At 39.9% G+C, this 23,319-nt stretch overlaps 1 protein-coding gene across 2 annotated transcripts in view; it reads right to left on the minus strand.

Moving 5' to 3' along the window:
* Nucleotides 1-18,919: 18,919 nt before the first annotated feature.
* SF3B1 (splicing factor 3b subunit 1) overlaps nt 18,920-23,319 on the minus strand; it is a 35,960-nt gene continuing 31,560 nt past the window's right edge. For both annotated transcript variants that reach the window (XM_049888879.1, XM_049888880.1), the window contains 4 exons: nt 22,951-23,082; nt 21,651-21,923; nt 19,668-19,884; nt 18,920-19,407 (listed from right to left, as the gene is read on the minus strand). In XM_049888879.1, the coding sequence (XP_049744836.1) occupies nt 19,249-19,407; nt 19,668-19,884; nt 21,651-21,923; nt 22,951-23,082 (781 nt within the window). In that variant the 3' untranslated portion in view covers nt 18,920-19,248. The remainder of the gene's footprint in view (nt 19,408-19,667; nt 19,885-21,650; nt 21,924-22,950; nt 23,083-23,319) is intronic.

The raw sequence follows: 23,319 nt of genomic DNA on the forward strand, positions 1-23,319 counted from the left end.
TTGTATTGCAGTATAAACATTCTTTAAAATATATACAATAAATATAAATAAATATTACCTATAATAAATTTTTTTTTTTTTTTACAATAAATATAAATACAAATGAAAATCTCATATAGCCTTGTATAGAAGGTATCTTACCTATTATCACCTTGCCTGGTAGAAAGAAGTTAGAGTCATTCTTATGTTTTTGTTTCAAAATATATTATCCAGAGAAAATTCAAGATAAGTTTGTATTAGTCAACAAGATCTGACCTCAACAACATTTTGATGACTGCTTTAGGAATTAAGGAAACCCTGGTGGCGTAGTGGTTAAGTGCTACGACTGCTAACCAAAAGGTCTGCAGTTCGAATCCACCAGGCGCTCCTTGGAAGCTCTATGGAGCAGTTCTCTTCTGTCCTATAGGGTTGCTAAGAGTCAGAATCTGGGCGGGGTGGGGAGTGGGGGGGCTAGGAATTAGGGTAGCCAATGAGCTATTAGTAATTAAGTAATTAATCTTTGCTCCTCTAAGCAGGTCTTAGGAGTAAAGACCAGGTAAGCAGACCCTTGATAAAGATTTCCCCCACTTCATTGTCTTTTAACTTTGTTATGGGTTTCTCCCACCGTTCAGAAGTTTAAATTTATATATATATATGGGAAACCCTGGTGGCATAGTGGTTAAGTGCTACGGCTGCTAACCAAAGGGTCGGTAGTTCAAATCCTCCAGGCGCTCCTTGGAAACTCTATGGGACAGTTCTACTCTGTCCTATAGGGTTGCTATGAGTCGGAATCCACTCGACGGCACTGGGTGGGTTGGGTATGTATACATATAGTCATTTGTCTGTTCCTAGATTTATTCAAGTCTTATTTTATGCCCTTCAGTAAATTTTCAAAGTTTTTCTTCATTCAGGGCTTGCACATTTCTCGTTTCATTGATCCCTGAGTACATACTCTTCATCACATTAAGCAGTCATCCTTGTATTTCTCATTTTCTGCAAACTTTTTAATATTAGGAATGTGTGTTACATTTTATTGTTTTTTTTCAGCAACTATCAAGATCACAGTACCAAACACTATTATAGGCACTGAGGATAAGGAAGTAAACAGTTTCTATCCTTGTTGAGCTCACATTCTAGTAGGAAAGACATAATAAACAAGAAAAGCAATAAATATATAATGTCAGCTTGCAACAAGCCTTGTAGAATAAAAGTGCAGCAAAATAGATAATTATGGAAGGCAGGGAGATACTTTAGACAGGGTGGTAAGGAAACAGCTCTCTGAGAAGGTGACATTTAAGCAGAGACCTGAATAAAGGTAGAGGAGCAACCTGAGAACAGAGCATCCCAGACTAAGAGAAAGGCAAGCACAAAGACCTGAGATGGAAACGCAGTTGGCTTATTTGGGGGACAGAAAAGAAGGTCAGTGTGGCCACAGTGTGGTAGAAAATGTAATGTGAGAGACGGGCAGAAACTAGGTTATGTAGGCCTGGAAAGCCATGGTGAGGACTTTGGATTGTGTTGATTGGAAGCCGTTGAAGGAATACGAACAGGTATGACATGGTCTAATTTTTATTTTTGAAGATTGCTTTGGCTGTTGTATAGAGACTAGACTGAACATACTGAGAGGGACAAGAGACAGCTTGATTATTTTTCTTTGTGCCTTTCTTGTATCTCTTTTTTTCAACTCCACTAAGGACCGTTTTAGAGTTTTTAAATATTTTAGCACCAATGAAATGGATAGGATTTGTCAAGTGTCCAATCAAAGATGCATGAGCTTTAGAATAGTTGCTTCAAAAGTTATTGTAAAGTTCACCCATCCATGAAATGTAAAATGCTTAAGTTGAAAATTACTTCCAGCTGTTCCCGAAGATACACATACCAGGAAATGAAGGTAGCTCTGCGCGTGTCAGAACACTCAAGGCAAACAGCTGACATTAGTCTTATCAATGCTGCATTTAAGAGGATAGATGCCAATGGCCACTTCAAAAAAAATTGTATGGAAACTGTAAGACTCTCAAGACAGAGGTAAAGAGGCAAGGGGAAATAATGTAGTAAAAAGTCTACATTTTAAACATACTTTGTGTAATATTATCAATAAACATTACACTTGTAAAATGTATTCAGTTGGAACGTCATTATATGATACAACTGCTAGTGATTACTCACAATTCTCTACATCCTCTACCTTTTACCTATTAACAGAACCTGATTCGGTTCAGAGCTGCACTATGCCTAGCCTCAGGTGGATCAAAATTGGCCTAAGCTAATCATGATATGGAAACCCCAGTGGAGTAGTGGTTAAGAGCTATAGCTACTAACCAAGAGGTCAGCAGTTTGAATCTACAAGGTGCTCCTTGGAAACTCTGTGGGGCAGTTGTAGTCTGTCCTATAGGGTTGGTAGGAGTCAGAATCGACTCGATGGCAATGGGTTTTTAGTCATGATATTCCTTCATTCCTTTCCCACCTTCCCATGTAGGTAGTACAGGTGACCGTGTGACCTTGTTCTGGCCAATGAAGCATAAGCAAAAATCTGTTTGGGGGCATGGTCTGAGAAAGTGTTAGCTTTCCTGATAAAAGGGGTTAGACACAGCTGGCCTCCTCCTTCACGCCTTGTGTTTGGGTATGTTGGCTAATATTATGACATACTGCAACTGTGAGGGGAAGACCAGGCGATTCACAACGATGCTAAACACAATGTCATTCAGCCACCAAACCAACACTAACAGATGCCTACTTCCAGGCTTCATGTTTAATATGAAATAGAAATCTATTTGTTTTAAAAAAAAAAAAAAAAGCCTTTGTAAAATGAATTATCTGTTATTTGTGGCTAAACATACTGCCAAGACCCTTTACATCAAAAATATAGTAGAGAAGTAAAACATCTATCATTATCTCTTATAATCTAAAGTGATCAAAATATACATTTCCATGTTTAGCAGTAATTGGGAAATCTCATTCATATTACCTAAATCTGTTCAGAAGACCTCAAGTTAACACATCGAGGAGCACCTATCCTGATCTTCCAGACTGCTCCTATATTGTTGTTATTGGACGTCCTTGAGTCTACTTACAACTCATAGCGACCCCCCCCGACGACAGTGTAGAACTGCCCCATACAGTTTTCTAGGCTGTAATCCTTACAGGAACAGATCACCAGGTCCTTCTCCCTTGGAGCTGCTGGGTAGGTTCAAACTGCCAACCTTTCAGTTAGCAGGCAAGTGCTTAACTATTGCACCACCAGGGCTCCTTCTCCCTTAAGGATAAAAAAAAAAAAAAAAGAAAAACATCTTACTGGGGAAAGATGGCTACAAGAGAGTTTACTGGTCAGGTTAAACAGGGAGCAAGTCCCTGATGTAAAGAGATGGACAGAGCCAAGCATAAACTTTCATCTGCTTCGACATTCAAGTCGAAGTTCTTTGGCAGAAATTGTGTGCCAGCCCTCTCTATCTTTGGAATTCCAAGTCTGATTCTAGATTTGTAAAGAAAGAACCTCCAGGACAAGAATGTCCAATTGGATTAGCTCTGGGCTAGGGTGAAGGAGGAGCAGAAATCTTCTGAATACAAAACATATGTTACATATCCTCTACTGTCACTTGCACCAACGGAATAAATGCTCACAAAGGATTCTAGGGGAGATATTTATTAACATTTGATATCTTTCACCTGGTTGGTGTGGAAGGTAAAGAGGTACAAGCTTGGTCCAAGACTGCCTTTTCCCTTTTGTCTTTTTATCTTCCCCCCACCCCTCCTTGGATGGCATCTGTAAAGCATTTAGCTTTCTAATTGTGGATCACACAGTGTTTTCATGGCTCATGTTACTCTTTCTAACTTTCAGCCTTTCTCCCCACCCCCTCTTAAATGAGTTTTTTTTTTTTTAAAGAGGCCATTTGGACTTAATTTTTCTCTCTCTGTAACAGATGTTACGTTCAAATTTTAAAAATGAGAAAATGCTAAAAAGTGGCATCTTTTTGTCCCAGAACCACTACCCTAGCATCTAAAGTCCCAGCTCTCCAGCAGGAAGCCCCCCTGATCTTTTCACCGAGATCCTCCAGGGTGGGGACAGATGACTCTGGAGCAAAGTGCTGGCTTGGCCACTTTCCCACCGTGGGCCTTGGGTGAGACATTGAATCTCTCTGGGTCTCAGTTTACTCATCTGAGGGGAGTTGGATCAAAGAAACTTTGATCTCCGGCTCCTGAGAGTCAATGAATTGCCTCAAAAAATTAAATGTACAACCACTGACCTATTATTTTTATGAGAAAAGTCATGTTCCTTCCCTATTCCAGTTTCCTCTTCTCAGTGACCAGAGACTATTCCATTAATTTGGTTTTATGAGTATGTACCGCTAATCTCAAGGAGCCCTGGTGGTGCAGTGGTTAAGTGCTCACCTGCGAACCAAAAAGTTGGCAGTTGTAACCCAACAGTGACTCTGCAGGAGAAAAAACCTGGTAATCTACTCCCATAAAAATTACAGCCTAGGAAAACCCTATGGGCAGCTCTATTCTGTCATAGTGTCGTTGTGAGTCAGAATCAACTTGGTGGCATACAACCACATGGCTAATCTCAGCCACTTGGGGTGAAAGCTCTCTGTTAAAGTAACTGGGAAGCTGACCATTTTGTTTGGATGTATGTTTTTAATCTGTTTAGAGAGCTTCACTTGACAAACATCAGTGTTTCTCTGCTCTGCTTCGATACCTTTGTTGTGATTGTTCACGTCCGATCATAACACCTGAATGTTATTAATCTCTCTCTCCCTCTCTCACACACACACACACACACACACATTTGTTACTATCCTTCTGGCTAAATCAGCTTTCCAAAATGAGGTCAAGCGTCTTTTTGACTTCGCTCCTGCATAGCAGCTCCATCTGATTCACAAGGGTCCATCCTATTTTCTTTATTTACACTCTCCAATATATGTCGTTGCCCTATGACCCTCAGATGACAGATCCTATGTTAGCTTCTTCTCAAGTATGCATTTCTAGACACCGCAGCTGGATTCTTCCTACAATGGTGGGTTAGAGAGAAATTCAGAGGATAAAGAAGGCCTTTCTTTGCTCTTTCTCCTTAAAGACTAGGGTTCTAAACACAAGCATTTTTACATACAATCATGGCCACCACAGAAGAGGACAGTAAGAAAAAGCAAGATCAAGTTCACATAATTCCTCTTTTTAACTCCAGAAAGTGCCCCAGGCCAATTCACTTAAGACTTATTTAAATTTCATGGCTAATTTTTACTATAGCACCCTAAGTCTCTTATTGCACCCAATTTTGTCATATTTCAACAAATGAAAGAAGATTTTGCTGTTAAGCTGCCTAGAGAACAGAAACATTTGCTCAAAAGAAATACAAGAAGCCAAGGAACATCACCTGGTTCATGTTTCTCATGGTTATCACCCCAGAACATCTAGCACGCTTTTCTTCTTCTTCCTTACAGGAAAGCTTGAAGCGTCAAGGGCCAGAGCCACATGGTTTTCATTTCCTGGCCTCCTCCCTCAGCCTCTGCTGCACCCCACCACACACACAAAGGCCCCATCCTCTGCCTACACTCAAGACACTGTCACCCATACATTTTTCAGGGAAGTAAATGAGGCATAAAAGCCAATTCTCTGCATCCATATCAGCCCACATAGTAAATGACTGCCTTGATTTATAGAAACCCTTACGTATGTTCAAATCTTCGCAGCTTACAAGCACTTTTACATTAATTCATCTCACGGAGTCTTCACCTAAGCTTTAGAGAAGGGTACCCTTCTCTTCACACTACAGACAGGCAAGTGAGCCATGTGAAGAGGTGGGGTGACTGGCCAAATGGAAGGTAGATCCAGGACTCAAACTCAGGCCTCTGACCCCAAATCCGGAGTTCATTTGTCTCCCTCACAGCTATAGCCTGTTCCATGTTCTCTTTTGTCAGGTTGGAGACATACGTGAATCAGGGACTGACTGGGCAACTTTGGGTTCCAAGAAAGTGTTGTCTTGGAAGATGCAGTATGAAGTGGTACAAAGAATGTGAGCTGTGGAGCCAGACAGCCTAGGTGTGAATTTGGGCTCTGCCTCCTAATAGCTGTGCGATGTTGCACAATTCCCCAGGGCTTTAGTCCTGGGGTGGTACAAATGGTTAAAGCACTCAGCTGCTGACCAAAAGGTTGGTGGTTCAAGTACAGCCAGAGGTGCCTCAGAAGAAAGGCCTGGCAATCTACTTCTGAAAAACCAGCCATCGAAAACTCTATGACACACAGTTCTAACTCTGACTCACATGGGGTTGCCATGAGTCGGAACTGACGCAACAGCAACTGGTTCCTTCACATGGCCCTTCAGATGAATCCCGCCCCGTGTGAATGGTGTCCCCAGCGATCTTCAGTGCAGACATCCTAGGAATAACGTGACCTCCCTGTGACTCGGTAGCCCCATCAGAGGAATGGACTTAATGATCCCTACTTCCCAAGGCTGTTGGAGTAACTGAATAAAATAAAGCATATAGAGGCTGGCCCAGTAACAAACCAAAATCAAACCCATCACCATCGAGTCAATTCTGACTCATAGTAACCCCTTAAGGCAGAGTAGCACTGCCCCATAGGGTTTCCAAGGAGGAGCTGGTAGATTTCAACTGCCAACCTTTTGGTTAGCCAAGCTCTTAACCGCTGTGCCACCAAAGCCCAGTAACAGATTCTCAAAAATGCCTTCTTTCCTTTTGATGACTACCGGTAATCCCCTCACACGTATCACCTTGGGTATGTTCCATCCATACACTTTCTGTGGAAATGTTTGCTTCTTATAAAAGTTTTCCCCTCATAGCCTCCATACTTCCTACTGCCCCATGGCCGGGACACCCCGTGGTTCCCATTTGGCAGTCTCCACATATGGAGGACCACACTACGCCAGGTGCTGCGCCAAGCCCAAACACACGTGCTCTCCTTTGATTCTGATGTTTCAGGACCGTCCCGGCCCTACTCTGATCCAGGCCCCACTGATGAATGATCATCATGAACTGCTCCAGAGGAGTCTCGATAAAGGGATTTTCACCCCAGTTCTGCCATTAACACCTTGGGTCACCTAGACCCAGGATGTCCCCTTAGTCTCATTAACTCTTCTGCTAGGGTAGGTATCATAATACCTGCCCTGTCCCCTTCAGAGGGGTGCCATTTCTACAAACAGGGTGAATCTTGTGAAGCTGCTATGCAATGAAAACAAGGTGAAGTCAATGTAAGAGACTCTGAGCTATTAAAAGAAATGGCCAGGCTCTTATTAACCTCCAAGAATCCAGTTTTTAAAATGGTTGGCAATTCACCACCCAGGGAGTACAAACAGAACCTAATGGAAGGACAGGGGAGTGGGGGGTGGATGGGGGGTGGAGTGGGGGGTGGGGGTGGGGGTGGGGTGGGGACAGTGGCCTGACCACCAACACAATAAAAAGAAAGTCCGTGTAATGTGTGTAATGTACCGCAGCAATGCTGGAAAGAGGGTCATGAGGATACTGGAGCCGAACTACCCTAGGATTTCTAGACTAAGACGGAGGACATTGGAGAACCTTAGAGGGCTCTGCAAACCACCTTTGTATTCCTGGCTTCAAGCTGACCGTGTGAGCTGTGGGCCACATTTCCACCAACCAGACCCAGCCCACCTACGTGGCTCTCATTTGCACAAATGTTTCATGGAATCTTTTTTCTTACCCACCACTTTCCTTTGCATGCTTTTAAATAATGAAAATTAGTTGGATCCTTGAAGTTAGGGCTGGGATAGTACAAGGCTAGAGTGATCGTGTTTCTGAACCCAAGTTCCTCGCTCGTGTGCATTTGTGGATAAATGGATATAAGATATAGCTGTGAAACTCCCCTGGAAAACTTACCTGTGATCAAGCCAGAGGTGCTCGTTCAATTCCACACGCATTTGCTGAGCACCTGCCCCTCGCCTGTCCCTGTGCTGGGCACCGGACACAGAAAGACTAGGAGGCATATGCCGGCCCCCAAGAGCTCACGCTGCAAGGGCAGGCAGGGTAACAATAGACTCTGCCTATTTGTTTTAGGTATTACTCCAATTGCTTTCATTGAGATTTTTTTTTTCTTAGTTACTTTATGTCTTTTCCTTTCTTCCCCACACCCCCTCCCCAAGGGGAGGAAAGTGGAACCAGCATGTGGTAATAACTTGCAAATCTTGACACTCTCCCCAACCCCAGCTGGAAATATTTCATACCCTTGCACCACTTTACAAGTTGCTGGCAAAGAAAAAAAAAGCGCCCACCTTTTCTAAGACTTTGTAATAAAATGAGGAAGGGGATTATTTGCTTATAAAAAATGTCTTTTTCTTTTCCTTAAAAAAACAATAAATCCTTTGTAGTGCCTTCAAAGAATATTAAATAAAAGTCAGCCTTTACCTTAACGTCTTTATTCAACATGTGGGGCTTCTAAGAAATCGATGATCAGTTTCTGCTGAAATTTGTTAAAGATCTAGTTAGAGATTTACAAGCGGCCTTCATGAAGCGGGGAAAGGCTGGTGGTGTAGTGGTTGGAAGCTATGGCTGCTAACCAAAAGGTCAGTAGTTCAAACTCACCAGGTGCTACGTGGAAGCCATATGGGGGCAGTTCTACTCTGTCCTATAGGGTCACTATGAGTCGGAATTGACTCGATGGCGGGGGGTTTAGTTAAACGCCCTTTGTTTTCATGAGCTCTACTGCCCTCTGTCAGAAACTAAGAATGTTGCAGGAAATAGGGTTTTGTTTTGTTTTTAACAAAGCGTTTTGTTAACAACAGAGGCTTATATGGATTCCTCAATCAAACGATGAAATAGGATATTCTCACACCTTGTGAATTAAGACCAAGGAATTATTTGCTTAAAATACGCTTCTTGCTTTGGTGCTCAGATGTTACTGCACAGCTCACTGCGATGATAAATATCGCGATGATAATCCATCTGAAATAATTCGAGGGGCAGCTTTTAGTCACTGAGTCCTTTAGCACATGTACTGAGCAGCAGACAGGTGCCAGGGGTGTAAAGAGAGACGTGGGCCCGGCTCACGTCCTCACCCTGTACACTGACCAATGGGGAACACACATGAGCAGACTGACAATTTCAATACAGAGTGAGTGATGGGTGTGTGTGTACCTTGGGCAGCTGGCTCCAAATGAAGTAAATGGAGCCCATTGTCTGAGCAATAGCAGGAGCCAGGTGAACCAGCCAGGTGAAAGAAGCAAAGTGCTTTTCTGAATAGTGGAAACTGTATGAGCCAAGGCAAGGAAGACTGGAGAAGGGTGGCAAGTTCAGGCAGCAGGAAGACGGGGACCAAAGTGTGTGGTGGGCCTACTATGTGCAGCCCAGCTTTTACTCCTCTGCCTGACAAGTGCCCCGGGGTCCACTTCATCCCTCATTTTTCAGAGTATGGCTGGGTTCAAGGTCAAGACAAAGGAAAGCAAAAGGATTCCTGAGGTAGCCAGCTAAGGAGAAAATCCCACTAAGGTGCTAGTAGTCGCCATATGTTCTGCATGCATTCTACTTACTTCCGTGAGCATTGAAATATTTTGCTATTTAATTAGGGACATTATCTCAAGATCTGATTGGAAAGGGAGCCATTCAGCAGTCAATAATACCAGTGGTCATTTATGGGATTTGAAAACTCCACCTGTGGGCGATGGCTAAAATTTAGTGCTCATTAAACAATTTCCCCTCAGTGCTGGATATATTGTTTTACCTCATTTAGTTAACTAGATGACAGAAGGTTTTGTCCTTGTCAGAGAACACATGAATCAAGACATGAATAATCTACAGCTTCCATTATTTATCTCATTTCCATTTGGTTAGTGCATTATCTTTCAGTAAGCCATATGTCTTCTCTTTAAACAGCCTTTTAGCAATATTTTTCCATTGTTTTTTTCCTTTCGCTTTAGTTCACTCTCTACCAAACATCAAATATTCATTTATTTCTACCCTATATAATAAGGTTTTCCATTCTCTTGGTCTCCTGGTGACTTCTTTGACTTTATCAGTCCTAAAGGATTTTGAAAAGAGAATGACACCTCTCCAAAAACGTGATATACCGGAACAGCATGGTCATAGACTAATTTCAATAGTTAAAATAATTAAAAATAATGCCGAATACATGCGTCAGTGCAAAGAGTATTGGAGTTAGACCAGCCTATGGTCCAGATAATGGCACCACCTCTTAACCTGTCTGAGTCTCAGTTTTCACCTCTGGACAATAGCCATATACATGTCTACTTCATAAGGTGGTTGTGAGAAATAAATGAGCAAAGAGATGTTAACGCATTTTGGAAATTATAAAGCATCAAATATAAGACATGTTGTTAAATTGCTTATTGAATGAGTAGTTTTCATAACTTTCCCCTTGAACACCAAGGCTCTAATAAAGGTGACTTTCTTTATTTGTCCACATTTCACTGTTTAAGAACTTTGCCTAAATCAGGATCCAGTTAATTACATGAGTAACTAAATTGTCTTAGTTTATTGATTCTTGTTAAAACTACCAATACAAAAAATTTCAGAACCCAAGGAAACAGAATATTCAGAAAGGATTTTCCTTCATGTTCTTTTATTTTTTTTTATCCAAGATAATATTAAATAATACTCAGAAATCAGCCTTTCCTTTTCTGGCCACTCCTTTTCTTTTCCCAAAAGCCCAAATTGTTTGGGACCTTTCAAGACAGAGAGGCAGTTCAGGTAGGCCCAGGGTAAAACTTCATCACCTAGATTCATAACTGTATCAAAGGAGCAAAGTGGCCCGATTACCTCGTTATAGATTGGATTGTGTCTCCCCTAAAATACGTGTTGGAATCCTAACCCCTATAACTGTGGATGTAATCCTGTTTGGAAACAGGGTCTCATTTGTCATGTTAATTAGATCATACATGAGTAGCGTAGGTTCTAAATCTAATTTTTCCTCATTAAAAAAAAAATGTAGATTAGATACAGATAGGAAAGACAGATGCCATGTGAGGATTGTCAAGTAACCAAGCAACACCTGAGGCTACCGACACGGAAGGAATCAACAAGGCCAAGATTCTGGTTTGGACTTTCAGCCTCCAGAACTGTGAAAAAATAAATTTCTGTTCTTTAAAGCCAACCATTTGTGGTATTTGTGTTACAGCGGCACTATGAAACTAAGACACACTTTTAATAATATTTCTTGAACAGAGGTGATTGCCAGTGTTAACATCTAATTAAAAACTTCCTTTTATTAGAGGCAAGAAAAAGCTATTTTTTTCCATGTATTTAAGTGGAAAGAGATATATCATTAAAATGTGCAGGACATTAACTTCCTCCATTTCCTTGCCTTGTTATGACATGTATACATGATCTCTTGGGGTTGTTAGAGCCCTGCAGTGCCATGCTTCAAGAATAACACTGACACCTCATCCATCCCAGCTCTTCATGCGGACAATGTCCAGAAAGCCCTCATTCTGCAAGTCGGATTAGCCAAGACTTTTGGAACACTCACCATTATCCATTCCCCCCTGAAAGATACAGAACATTCTAGATTCATTTGTGGTATTAAAAAAAAACTTTTTTCTGATATTCTCCAGACCGCTAAGATTAGATTTTGGAGAAAGAAGAAAAGCAGACAATCTAACAAACACAAAGCCAACTTGATATTATTCCTTTCCACAATTGGCCCAAGTTCTTCGGCAGTGTTTGGCTAGCTTTGAGACCCTGACCAACAAGACCTCAGCATCTCAGATAAGGAAGTGGGAAGAAGGAGTTGGATGGAGGCCATGCTTTAGTCAGCCTGAGTGTCTTCTCTGAACTAATTCTCTGAGAACATTTGCTGGATAAACTTTTAATATAAATCTAAGCTTTGAATCAAGAAAATTAACTAGGGATATTGATACTCCCGTAACACAGTCCAATTTATGCCATTTCCCCCCTTTTAAAACCTTCAATAAATATTTGTACCCAGAGCTTATGAAATAAAGTTTAAGGAACGGCCTTAGAGGGGTTTTTCATGATCTGAATCCAAAGTACAACTCATTCATTCCTTTGTTGAGTAAATATGTATTGGGTGCCTAATATGGAAGGTACTTACTTCATGCTGGAGGTTCAGATTTGAACAAGACGTAACAGACACTGGCCCTAACTTCCTGAGGCTATATTTGATCTTCCACTATTTCTCCTTACTAAGGCTGCCCTCCGGTTCACTTCCTTATACACAACCCAAGCTTTCTCACTTCTACTTTGCCAAGGCTTTGTCCTTCCCCTCCGACACCATGTGTACAGTTCTAACTTTTCCCTAAAAGTAAGTTCAAGTGCCCTCTCCTCCTTAAGCTCCTTCCTGATCACACTTTCTCTCCTCCCTCTCTCAAAGGAAACTCTGTCCTCTGAATTGACCTGCAGCTTTGTTTTGGCATTCACTCCTCTATTACTGTTACTTGAATATTTTATCCACTACCCTTAGTGGAGGACCTTTCCAACTATACTTTGTGTCCCTCCCAGTAGCTGGCATGTGCCTTGCAGATAGTTGGCACTTACTAAATATTTGTTAAATTAATGAATAAATGGAATCCTTATGACTTAAGTTGTACACACTGTTTACACCCTTGAGAATACATTTCTCAAACTCCCAAAAGCCAGGTAGGTAATTCGTTCAAGATTACAAAATGCAATGAATATGTAAAAATACCCGTCAGAAAATGAGTAAGTATTGGAAAGCATATCTCATTAGTTAAGTATCTGGGGCAGAATCAGGTCACCATACCCAGAGAAAAAAATTTGAGGAACATGCTTTTCAGGTTCTTCTAGCCACTGAGTGACACCAGTTCCTTCTAAAATAATGTGAAGAACTTCAAACCTTCAACCAATCTCTTGCCAACACCCTAATCCCCTTGCTCCTTTTGTTGCACCTGAAGATCAATCCAAACACCTTCTCCATCCACCAGGGCTATAGAACAATACTAGAGAATATCGTGCAATCCTTGGGGACTGCCACCAAAAAAAAAACCCACTGCTGTTGAGTTGATTTCGACTCATAGCGACCTTGTAGGATAGAGTAAAACTGCCCCATAGAGTTTCCAAGGAGTGCCTGGTGGATTTGAACTGCTGACCTCTTGATTAGCAGCTGTGGCACTTCACCACTACACCACCAGGGTCTAGGCAATCCTAAATAACTCTGACGAGGTCCTTCTCTTATTCCCTAAAAAGCTGTTTCCAAAGTGCTATCTTCTCAAGTCACCTACCAATCTCCAACTTTTCTAATTCCAGCGATGACAACAGAGGTCTCCCTCTCTTAATAAACTGTATCAATAATAAACTATATCAACAGTGCCCATGCACAGTGGTTACATTTATTAACCACTGTGCATGGGCACTGTATGCATTATTTCAATTAATCTTCCCAAGAACCACCACTTGTTGAGGTAAGCACTACTGTTATCCCTACTCTACAGATCAGGAAACTGTTGCATAGAGACATCAAATAATTTGCCCAAGGTCACACAACAAGTTAAGTGGCATATCCAGGTTATAAATCTAGGACTACAACCAGAGCTGACAGGTAAGCCTGTACTAAACTGACTCTGTTCTACTCTTCCCTCTAGGGCATGGTAAAGGCAAGGAGAGGATTCCCAAGAGTCTGTCTGGTCCCAGCCCCAGGCCAACTTATACCAGGCCTTAAGAGAGTGAGCCACTAGCTCTTCAAGCCCAAGGCTCTCCAACCAGCAATATCAACTATTAAGCAGCAGCAGAAGCAATGTGAATATACACACCTATGAGGTTTATTAACTACACTGAACTGACCACCCTTATTTGAAAAAGCAATTGATTTTATACAAAAGCAAGAATTTCTCCTTTTGTTCCCTTTTTTTCCCATTTGTAGCATTTGATTTAGTTATGCATGCACATTTAAACTCACATGTTATGTAAGAAATTGCTTTTTCCATCCCCTCTCACATTTTATGGAGCAATTTTATTCAAAGCCTCCCAGGCTTCTTCAGCAGCAGTTCTGTCATCACCAGAGCCCCCTTTGTGTGACTTTTAATGTTCCCTCACTTTTGATTCCACCTGGGCTCCGGTCAAGTACCTTCCTGTGGATGCTTTGACCACTTTTGGGCTGCTGTGCCTATAGGTCCACTTGCTTTCACACTAAAAATAGGCACTTCCGCCCTCTTTATTGCCTTATCTTTACCACATTGGTAAAGAAAAGCTTCAAATGACATTGATGCTGCTTGTCACCATACCACAACAATCTAGACATTTGGCACCTGAACAGTTCTTCCTTGATCATCTTTGTGCTAAACGATTTTCTTCCCAAATATGCAAATTAAATTCTGCTTGTGTTATCACAGTTTATATAAAATATAAAACTACAGAGTATCCTGGTGGCATAGCGGTTAAATGCTGCAACTGTTAACCAAGAGGTCGGCAGTTCGAATCCACCAGGCGCTCCTTGGAAACTCTAAGAGGCAGTTCTACTCTGTCCTATAGGGTCGCTATGAGTTGGAATCGACTCGACGGCAGTTGGGTTTGGTTTTTTATCCAATGTTTACTTTCAGGTACACAGTATTGACACCAGTTGGAGGTAAACTTTACCAAAGTTTTTTTTTTCCTTTTTTGCCTGAATCTTTTTTTTTTTTTGCAGAAGTCTGATTTTCCTCATTTGTTTCTAAAATACTAGTAAATATGTTTTTATATTTTGATACTCTCCAGTATACTATCTTCTTCCTTATGGACTCAGGGAAAGATGTTCCTAAGAAAATCCCTCCTGACCTCACCTCTTTCCATCTCATCAGAAACTCAAGCAGTTGCTCACTTGATCTTGCTCATCAGCCCACTCTATTTTATCTATCTCAAATTTCTCTTCAGCTCATAGTGATTGAAAATTGGCTTAAGAAATTTAAAACACTATTTAAAAACATATATAAAGAATGATTGTAGCAAAAATTTAATTGTTGGATTAAGTGGAGGATATAAGCTCACTGTACTATTCTTTCAACGTTTCTCGGTATTTGAAAATTTTTTTTAAAGGGGAGATATTAGATACAGATATAATTTATCAGATATGTACCTTTTTTCCCAGCCCCAAAATATTCCAGGTTAACAAACACCTCAGGCTCAATCCCTCAGAGCTTCAGCTCACTAAATTAAAAATTTCCTTCCAAAAAACTTTATCCGTAGGGCCACAAAAAAAATCTATTTGTCCAACGTTATGTGCAAGCACCTCCTTTTATAGCCCTTTTATAATCCACAAAGTAAACTCAAAAGTAAATTTTAAAACTTTTTCTGGCATGAACACTAAAGATATCACCTACACATTTCCCTTGTACTTACTCCCTCTTGCCCGGACTATCTTGCAAACCTAAATTCTCTCTTACCCATTCCAACTCGTATCGACCCTCCTGGACAGAATAGGACAAACAGCCCCATAGTGTTTCCAAGGCTGTAATCTTTATGGCAGAGCCCTGGTGGCGCAGTGGTTAGGTGGGCTGCTAACCCAAAGGTCAGTGGTTCGAACCAGGGCTATCAGCCAGTTCGTTCTGGTTTGCACCCCTGCTGAGAACTTGCATTTCTAACACTGTACCAGGAGATGCTAATGCTGCTGGTTGGAGACCAGGGATCAATTCTGAGAACCACTAGTAAAGCAGCAGGTCTCAAAATTTACATTAATAATCATCTGGGGATCTTGTTAAAAGGTAGATTGAGTCAGTCTGATCCCCAGGTGATTCTTACGTATAATAAGTTTTGAGAACCGCTGCCCTACTAGTCGTTTTCAGAATTGGTCCCTACCTAATTTTCCTAACCAGCGGTATTAGCATCACCTGGGAACTTGTTACCCAGTACCCAGGAACTTGTTAGAACTGTGAATTCTCAGCAGGGGTTTGACCAGCCAAGGGAGAAGATGTGAATCTACTTCCCTAAGCATTTACAGCCTTGGAAGCCCTATGGAGCAGTTCTGTCATATACGGTCACTAAGAGTCGTATTTGACTCAGTGGCAGTGGATTTGAGTTTTGGAGTCTTTACCAAAGCAGACTGTCACATCTTTCTCCCAGCACAAACCTTCTGGTTAGCAGCCAAGCACCTAACCACTGTACCACCAGGCTCTTTAAATTCTCTTAAATCACCTTAGGTTCTATGGCTTCCCATTGCCTAAGTAAAATTCAAATTCCTTACGGGAAGGACACCATGGTGGTGTACTGGTTAAGAGCTACGGCTGCAAATCAGAAGTTCAGCAGATCAAATCCACCAGGCACTCCTTGGAAACCCTATGGGGCAGTTCTACTCTATCCTATGGACTGTGAATCAAAATCGACTTGACGGCAGTGGGTTTTCAGCAGAGAAAGGGGTCTCCGTGGCCTGCCTGGCTTCTTCTTCCAGCCACACTGTACACCCCTGCCTCTCATCAGCTCACAGGTGAGAATCCTGAAGAGCAGCAATCCTGCCCCCTCCTCTGTGCAGCTGGCTCTGACTGTGCTGTTAAGATGCTCTAAGGGCATTTTCACATCTTGTTTCCCCTGGGACTTACACTAAGCTTTACCCAAGGAAGATGTTGAATATTTCTAGTTACTTCCCAGGCAACTGCTGCCTGAAATTAGAAGTTTTAATTTTATTAGATTTGAGTCCTACCTGAACAATGATCTAATAGCTCAATGGTTCTCAATCATGGGGGTTTTGCCCTCCAAGGGGCATTTGACAATGCCTGGAAGTACTTTTGCTTGTCGTGGGGGGAGGTGGGGTGGATGCTACTGGCATCTAGTGGGTAGATATTGCTCAGCATCCTACAATGCACAAGGCACAACACAATTATCTAGGCAAAATAATGCTGAGGTTGAGAAACTCTGGGATAGCTGCTGCTTCTGTTTAACCTTTTAGGATTTAAGAGCCACTAGAAACCAAAGAACCAAACAACTAAATCTCTAAGGCTGCAGCCGTCATTTTTCAGTTTGTTTAATGAAAAAATTCCTTGTTTTTTTTCAACACTAAGTTTCCTTGTTTGGAAAACAACCCAAAGAGCTCAATATTATGAAAATGGCACAAACACAACAGAGTGCAGTATGATAAAACGGAGTCAACTAAGATTAAAAATTGGTCTACTAAAACTTTAGATATAATAAGTTTTATTCATCTGGTGGTACTTGATGCTCACAGGGCACCGTACAACAAATTTAAAAAATACAATATGAAAAAAATCAAACAGCCAGAAATCAATTCCATTAGAGGGCAATGGCCCACAGAAAAACAAACAAAAGCCCACAGAAAAACCCACCCTCTATCCCCTTAAGAACATTAATTTCTTCCTGTTTAAGTTTGGCTTTAAGAAACACTGAAAGTGCAAAAGAAAAGGCCTTTGAACGATAGTTAAAACTTCACATAGCGTCTTTCACCTAAGTATCACAAAATGCTTTCGTTATTCAATAATAAGCATATAAAATAATTCAAAGATCTGTGAGTCTATTTGGTCCCAATTTTTAAGGTCAAAATCTTCAGTATTTTCCTCACTTCTCTATCCACAAATTATTTGCATCAGTATGAAGTCACTCAAGGTACAGCAGTCTCCTTTGCTCCACTCTGCCATTACAAAGCCTATTCTCCACAAACAGTAAGAGGCCAAGCAATCTAAAGTTATCCAAGTACTAGAATTGAAAATGTAACTAAATTTTCCCAAGGCTGATTTAAAAATCAAATTTTGGCTTTGGAATCTAACTGTATCTTTAAATCCTCATGATTAGCTATTACTTAAGGTCATTTGACATCAACTGTAGAGGGGAGCAAGATTTAAAGTTGCGTGGGGTCTACTGTTACAAAAACTTCTAGAAAGTTTTGGAATTTGTGTCTATTTTATTACACATTGAAATGTTGTCACAAAGTTATGCCACACAAGGAACAGCTACAAATTCTGCCTGGAGGGTCATCTAATGCTCAGCATCAGTTTTCTGAAAGCCAGCCAAGTACAAGCTGTTTCTCATCTAAGCTTCCAAAACTGAGAGCCCCAAGTGTTAACAGCGCAAGTCACAAACCTCCTAATCCCAGTGTTTAACAGTTTTACTTACAGTGGCAGAGTCATCATATGCTAACACACTGCTGCGGACTCTTGTATTTTCCACTAGAGTTCACAGGAGTACTAACTCAGGGAGACAAAACAAAACAGCTACACATAGCAAAAGGACTAAAACTCAAATTTTTGGCCATTAAATAAAATTAGAAGCTAAAAATATACTTAAAGTTTCTGGCAGAAAATATTAAGTACTGCCTTAATGTTTGGTTGCTCTAGAATTAAATGGCATTTCAGTTTATGCTTGACACAAAGATCAATTTATTATCTAATTACTAAATGCAAAACTAAGCAAACCTGAGTATTTTAGCTGTGAGATAATATGTAACAAGATGTGTCTCCCCCTTTTCTATTATACTGCATTTCTCAAGGGCAAGGGGCAGGCTATATGCACAGTGGCTGACAAACAGTAGGTACTCAACAGGTACCTGTTGTTGAATGCTGGCTTAAGACATAGGAAAGAACCCAAAGATTGTCTTATTCTACCAGTATTACTTAGGGAGCCTCACTCCCAATGCGTAGAAAGCAGCCTTGAAGTAAAGATACCTTCCCACTTTTTAAAAGGCCTGTCAGGAGTTGGACATGACTTGATTCACTTCCTCTAAACATGCCTGTAAAGCATTTTGAGAAATCAAAAGATGAAAGGCGCTATGTAAATACAAAATAATATTCTTCAAGACAGTTCAGCAAAGGTGCTAACTCTTCTATGGCGATGGAACGGTTGTGCTAGTTTCAAGTGAACAGCCCCAAAACTACTCTTCTGTTATTATCAACAGGACAATGGGATTTCATTACTTTTGACAAAGATGCCATCACTTTATATAGCTTGCATTCTGGTAACTACTTTCTATAAACCAAGTGACAGAAAATGAAATTAAACCACTTATTCTACACAAACCAATACTTTATCAAAGTTCCTCATTTTACAAGTCATGTTCAAAAAACACACACAAATTAGCATTTTGTACACAAATGTTTATTTCTCAATTAAACATTCCCTTTAAACACAAGGAATGAATTCTAAATCTTCATAAAGATGAATTAAAAATGAAATCCCTCCAGTATAGTGTGTGTAATCACTGTGTTCTTGGTCACTACTGGCATTTACTGTTTAACATCAAAAACAAAGACAGGTTATTTAAAAATCATGCTACTGAATTTCTAGCTCTTCCTCTATGACCAGTTCTACACTGATCTGCAATGTTTAAAAGTTTACATCACCAAATCGAAGCAAGTTTAAGGTGTGAAACAGCTGTGCGTTAAACACAAAATTAACAATAAGATTATAAGATATAGTCAAGTTCATAACGAATATAGGTGTTCTTATCATCATTGTAGATTCTTGGGTAATGCGCTATGAGAGCATCCTGTGAACCAATGTAGATGGAGTTGTAAATTTTCCAATACACATCTCTGACTTTCCTGGCTGGGTGAAACAAACCCTAGAATGAATGAGAGGTTACATTACTTCAATTTGCAAAAACATACTTAACCTTAACACAATTAAGAAACAAAAAACCTGAAAACTGTACAAAATTTTTGCTGGGAGCACAGACAAAATTTAATTCCCCCTCAATTTGCACAACAGTATTCCTATTTGGGACAATATACTCTATTGGCAATTACGAATGGAGACTTAATTCAACGTATTAAGCTAAATTACTTTCCTCATTGAATAAGCTTTTAAAAATCTTTAACTTACCTGTAAACAATACTGCAACATTCTACATGGTCCAATAGCAACTCTCAGGCCCTCAAGGGCTCCCATAACTGCCTGAATGACATGAGGAGAAGTCTCAAACACATTAGGCCACACATAGTTCAACAAGTGATTCAGTGAATCTTCACAGCCAAATCCATAAACCCCAAGTGACATGTGCTGCACCACTGCACTAGCCGTCTGTCTGTGCACAAGGTCCCTGTAATAAGAAAGAAAAAATCCTCGTTAAGACCCAGTCTCAGTTTTACAGGAAATATTCATCTGCCCATTAGAAATTAATTCAGTGCCCTGAGAAAATATGAAGTCATCCGAACACTGTGTGTGTTTGATATATCCTTTCGAATGACTCATTCCACTTGAGAATTTTTGCTTTAATGACTCAAACCTCACTATGGCTCACAAGTAAGCCATATTTTCCAACTAACCTTTAAAAGGTACATGAACAAGAGAGGTGGTGCACTGCACATCTTAATATGCTACTAAAAAGGTAATAAGCGCTTCTTACATATGAATGATTAACAGTAACATCTCATTTTATAATTTTGCTATCTTTGATAGTAATTCAGATACTAGTATATAATAAACCCCCTAGAAAAAACCCCACTGTGTATACTAGATAACTAAATCAAAATTAAATCTTTTCCCTTGTAAATTCTGTTTCATTCAGAAAAAGAACTCACTTTGGGGAGAGGAAGGAAAAAAGCAGTAATTTTTCTCAAATTTCCAGAAATAACTATCATCGCCTGTGTTAACTTTTACTTCTGGCAAATGATTAAGTTATTCATCCCACAACTACTAACAAACCAGATAACACACTGGGGTTTGTAAGGGACACGAGTTCACACTCTTTGTTCCCAAAGTAGTAAGAATACCTCAAGAGTATAAGAAAAAATACTGGTACTTACTAGCATCTAGTTTTCTTTTTATTATAATAATGTCTAATCTCTTCATCACTGCAGTGAAGCAGTGTTCCTCATTAATAAACTTTCCAACTAAGGTACTGCTTTCATTTAGTAAGTGCCAATGGAGATACTACCTCAATTTATTAGTACAAAAAATGTAATTTGTAACTAAAGGTCACATTTTCAGTGACCTCACTATGAAGCTAAGGCTAACGGTATGGATGATCTCATTGAGGAACATGGTACATGGGTGATTTACCACCACTTTACTCAGTCCCAGGTGGATATACTTTTACAGAGCACAATTCTTAGTCTGCCTCCATGTCTTGTACATATATCTTCTGGTAACTTAATCTTGTCAAGATTCTCTTCTGGAAGGCAGTAACTATAATAAACTAAGTAATTTTAACTTGTACACAAAAGTAATTAAATGGGTCTAACTTGGGTAACTTTTCAGAAAAACAGAGCCAGTAAAAATCCTTTCTTTTACTACTTTGGACCTTGCATTTTCCTTTTAGTTGTTTTTTGTTCAAGGCTACATGTCAGTCTAGATGGCTGAAAGTATCAGAAAACTGACTGTCAAATAACTCAAGCAGTATTTTCTCAGTGGTCACCATCTGAACAACCGGGGCCTGCAATGGAGACACTGTGGCTCTGGCGAGCTATATTCAGTAGTTCAGAATGCTCTGCTTCACTTGCAATAAAAAGCTAAAAAGATCAGGTCTCTCTGCCACATCTACTTCATGCTCATCATTTCCTCTAACTGTATGTAACTTTAATTTTAAAACAAAAGTTAATTACTACTCTCTGAAATATATTTTGCTCTTTGAAATACGCTGTGATATGAAAAAAAATTAAAAGGTGGGACCTGGAAGAGAAGAAAGTTTTGGGAACCACTGTAGCATAAATATACTATTTGACGATATTAATAGTCATGTATGTAGATTAATAAAAATCAAGACTAGGATAATTATCAGAGGGGTCATCTAAAAATTATTTCAATAAATTCTAAAACAAAGCAGAAATCAGAATTTTTTTCTTTCATTTAGTTCAAGTCACTTACCTATCCATTAAAGCGTCTTCAAGTAATGGTGTTACAGCATAAATGTAGTCTTTTCCCATTTCACCAATATATTCGAACAAGAAGGAAAGTGATTTTAACACTCCATTTTGAACATTCAGTTCAGGAACTCTGTATTCATTCATTAAGGCAGGAAGTACTGTGAAGGGTGAACATGTTTCCGCGACAATAGCTATTGCTACAGTGGTACAAACTCTGTTCTGCCTTTCCTGAACTTTGAGGTTGTTTAAAAGTGTAGCCAACACATCATGAGGGCTGGTAGGAAAAAAAAAAAAAGTGTCAACAAACTTAGATGACAAGCCGAAATTTTTTCAGGAGGGAAAAGAAAAAAATACAAAGAAATGAAAATAATAAACTTAAGAACATCTAAATTAAAATGTCAGTTTTAAAGAAAAAAATTAATTCAAATAGATTCATTTTCACAGGTCATTTCCAGTCTTTAGTCATAGTTCCTGAAATGTAGACATTTAATCGTTTAAAATGAATTCTTTGAGCTGTCAAAACATGGGTGCCTATGGGGGTGGCTGTGCCCAAACTGTGGTCTCCCATGCCCCCACATAAAAATCTGTTTTCCTTTCCTTATGCTCCCTCTCCCACACCTTTCCTGTATCTATTCTCCCCTTTCATCAAGCTTTTATTTTACCACAGGTTCAGAGGGACATTGGTGTTAAAAAGTTTGTGCAAGAGCTTTTTGTTGCAAATTTCTTGACTACACCACCACTAAAATAAATATTCATTACTGCTACCAAAAAAGGAGAGGAAGGAATGGGGGAAAACGGAACACGCTAATTAATCTGACTTCTGTATATTTCTTTAAAATATTTTTAGTTACTATGCCACGTCCAGTCTTATTTTCTATAATGACTGTTTCTCCCAGTTTGTTTCTGTAACAGTGAAAGCAAGTAACTACAGATTAATAAAATGGTTACAAGTAAATTGAGTCTGTAGATTAATCTTAGAGTACTGTGCTGATTGTGACATTAACAACTGGTTTTAAGCACTACTCTTAAAAAGGACAAAAATTTGTAATTTTTTTGAGAATGGTACTATTTCCCTCTCAAAATACCTCAAGTGTGAGTAAAGAAAACCTAAAAATCTCCTGTTTCATTTCCACTTAAAATTTAAACAAACATTTCAAAAATTGGAAGGTCAGTGGTTAAATTAGGGGCTTTCTCAACTGCATTACGTACACCATGCCTCAAAGGGATTCTACAGACACAGAAGCAACTGTTGATATCAAAATGGATTTATTAGAAATAAAAAATATGGAAGCAATACTCACCCAATGGCCTTTGCAATATAACCAAATGTGTTGACTGTGGCTCTACGAATAGCTTTTTTGTGAGCTTTTAAGAGCTCTAAAAGTTCAAAGCAAATCCTCATCCATTCTCTTGCAGACACATACTCAGCTCCCCTAAAAAAAAAAATAATGTGTAATAATATTACCCACTGCCATCGAGTTGATTCTAACTCATAGTGACCCTATAGGACAGAGGAGAACTGCCCCACAGGATTTCCAATGATGTAAATCTTTACGGAGGCAGACTGCCACATCTTTCTCCCGTGGAGCAGCTGGTGGGTTCAAATGGTCGACCTTTTCGTTAGCAGCCAGGCACAGTAACCACTGTGCAAAATGTCATTAACTCATTTT

Source organism: Elephas maximus, chromosome 6 (assembly GCF_024166365.1).
Source record: "Elephas maximus indicus isolate mEleMax1 chromosome 6, mEleMax1 primary haplotype, whole genome shotgun sequence".
NCBI lineage: Eukaryota > Metazoa > Chordata > Mammalia > Proboscidea > Elephantidae > Elephas > Elephas maximus.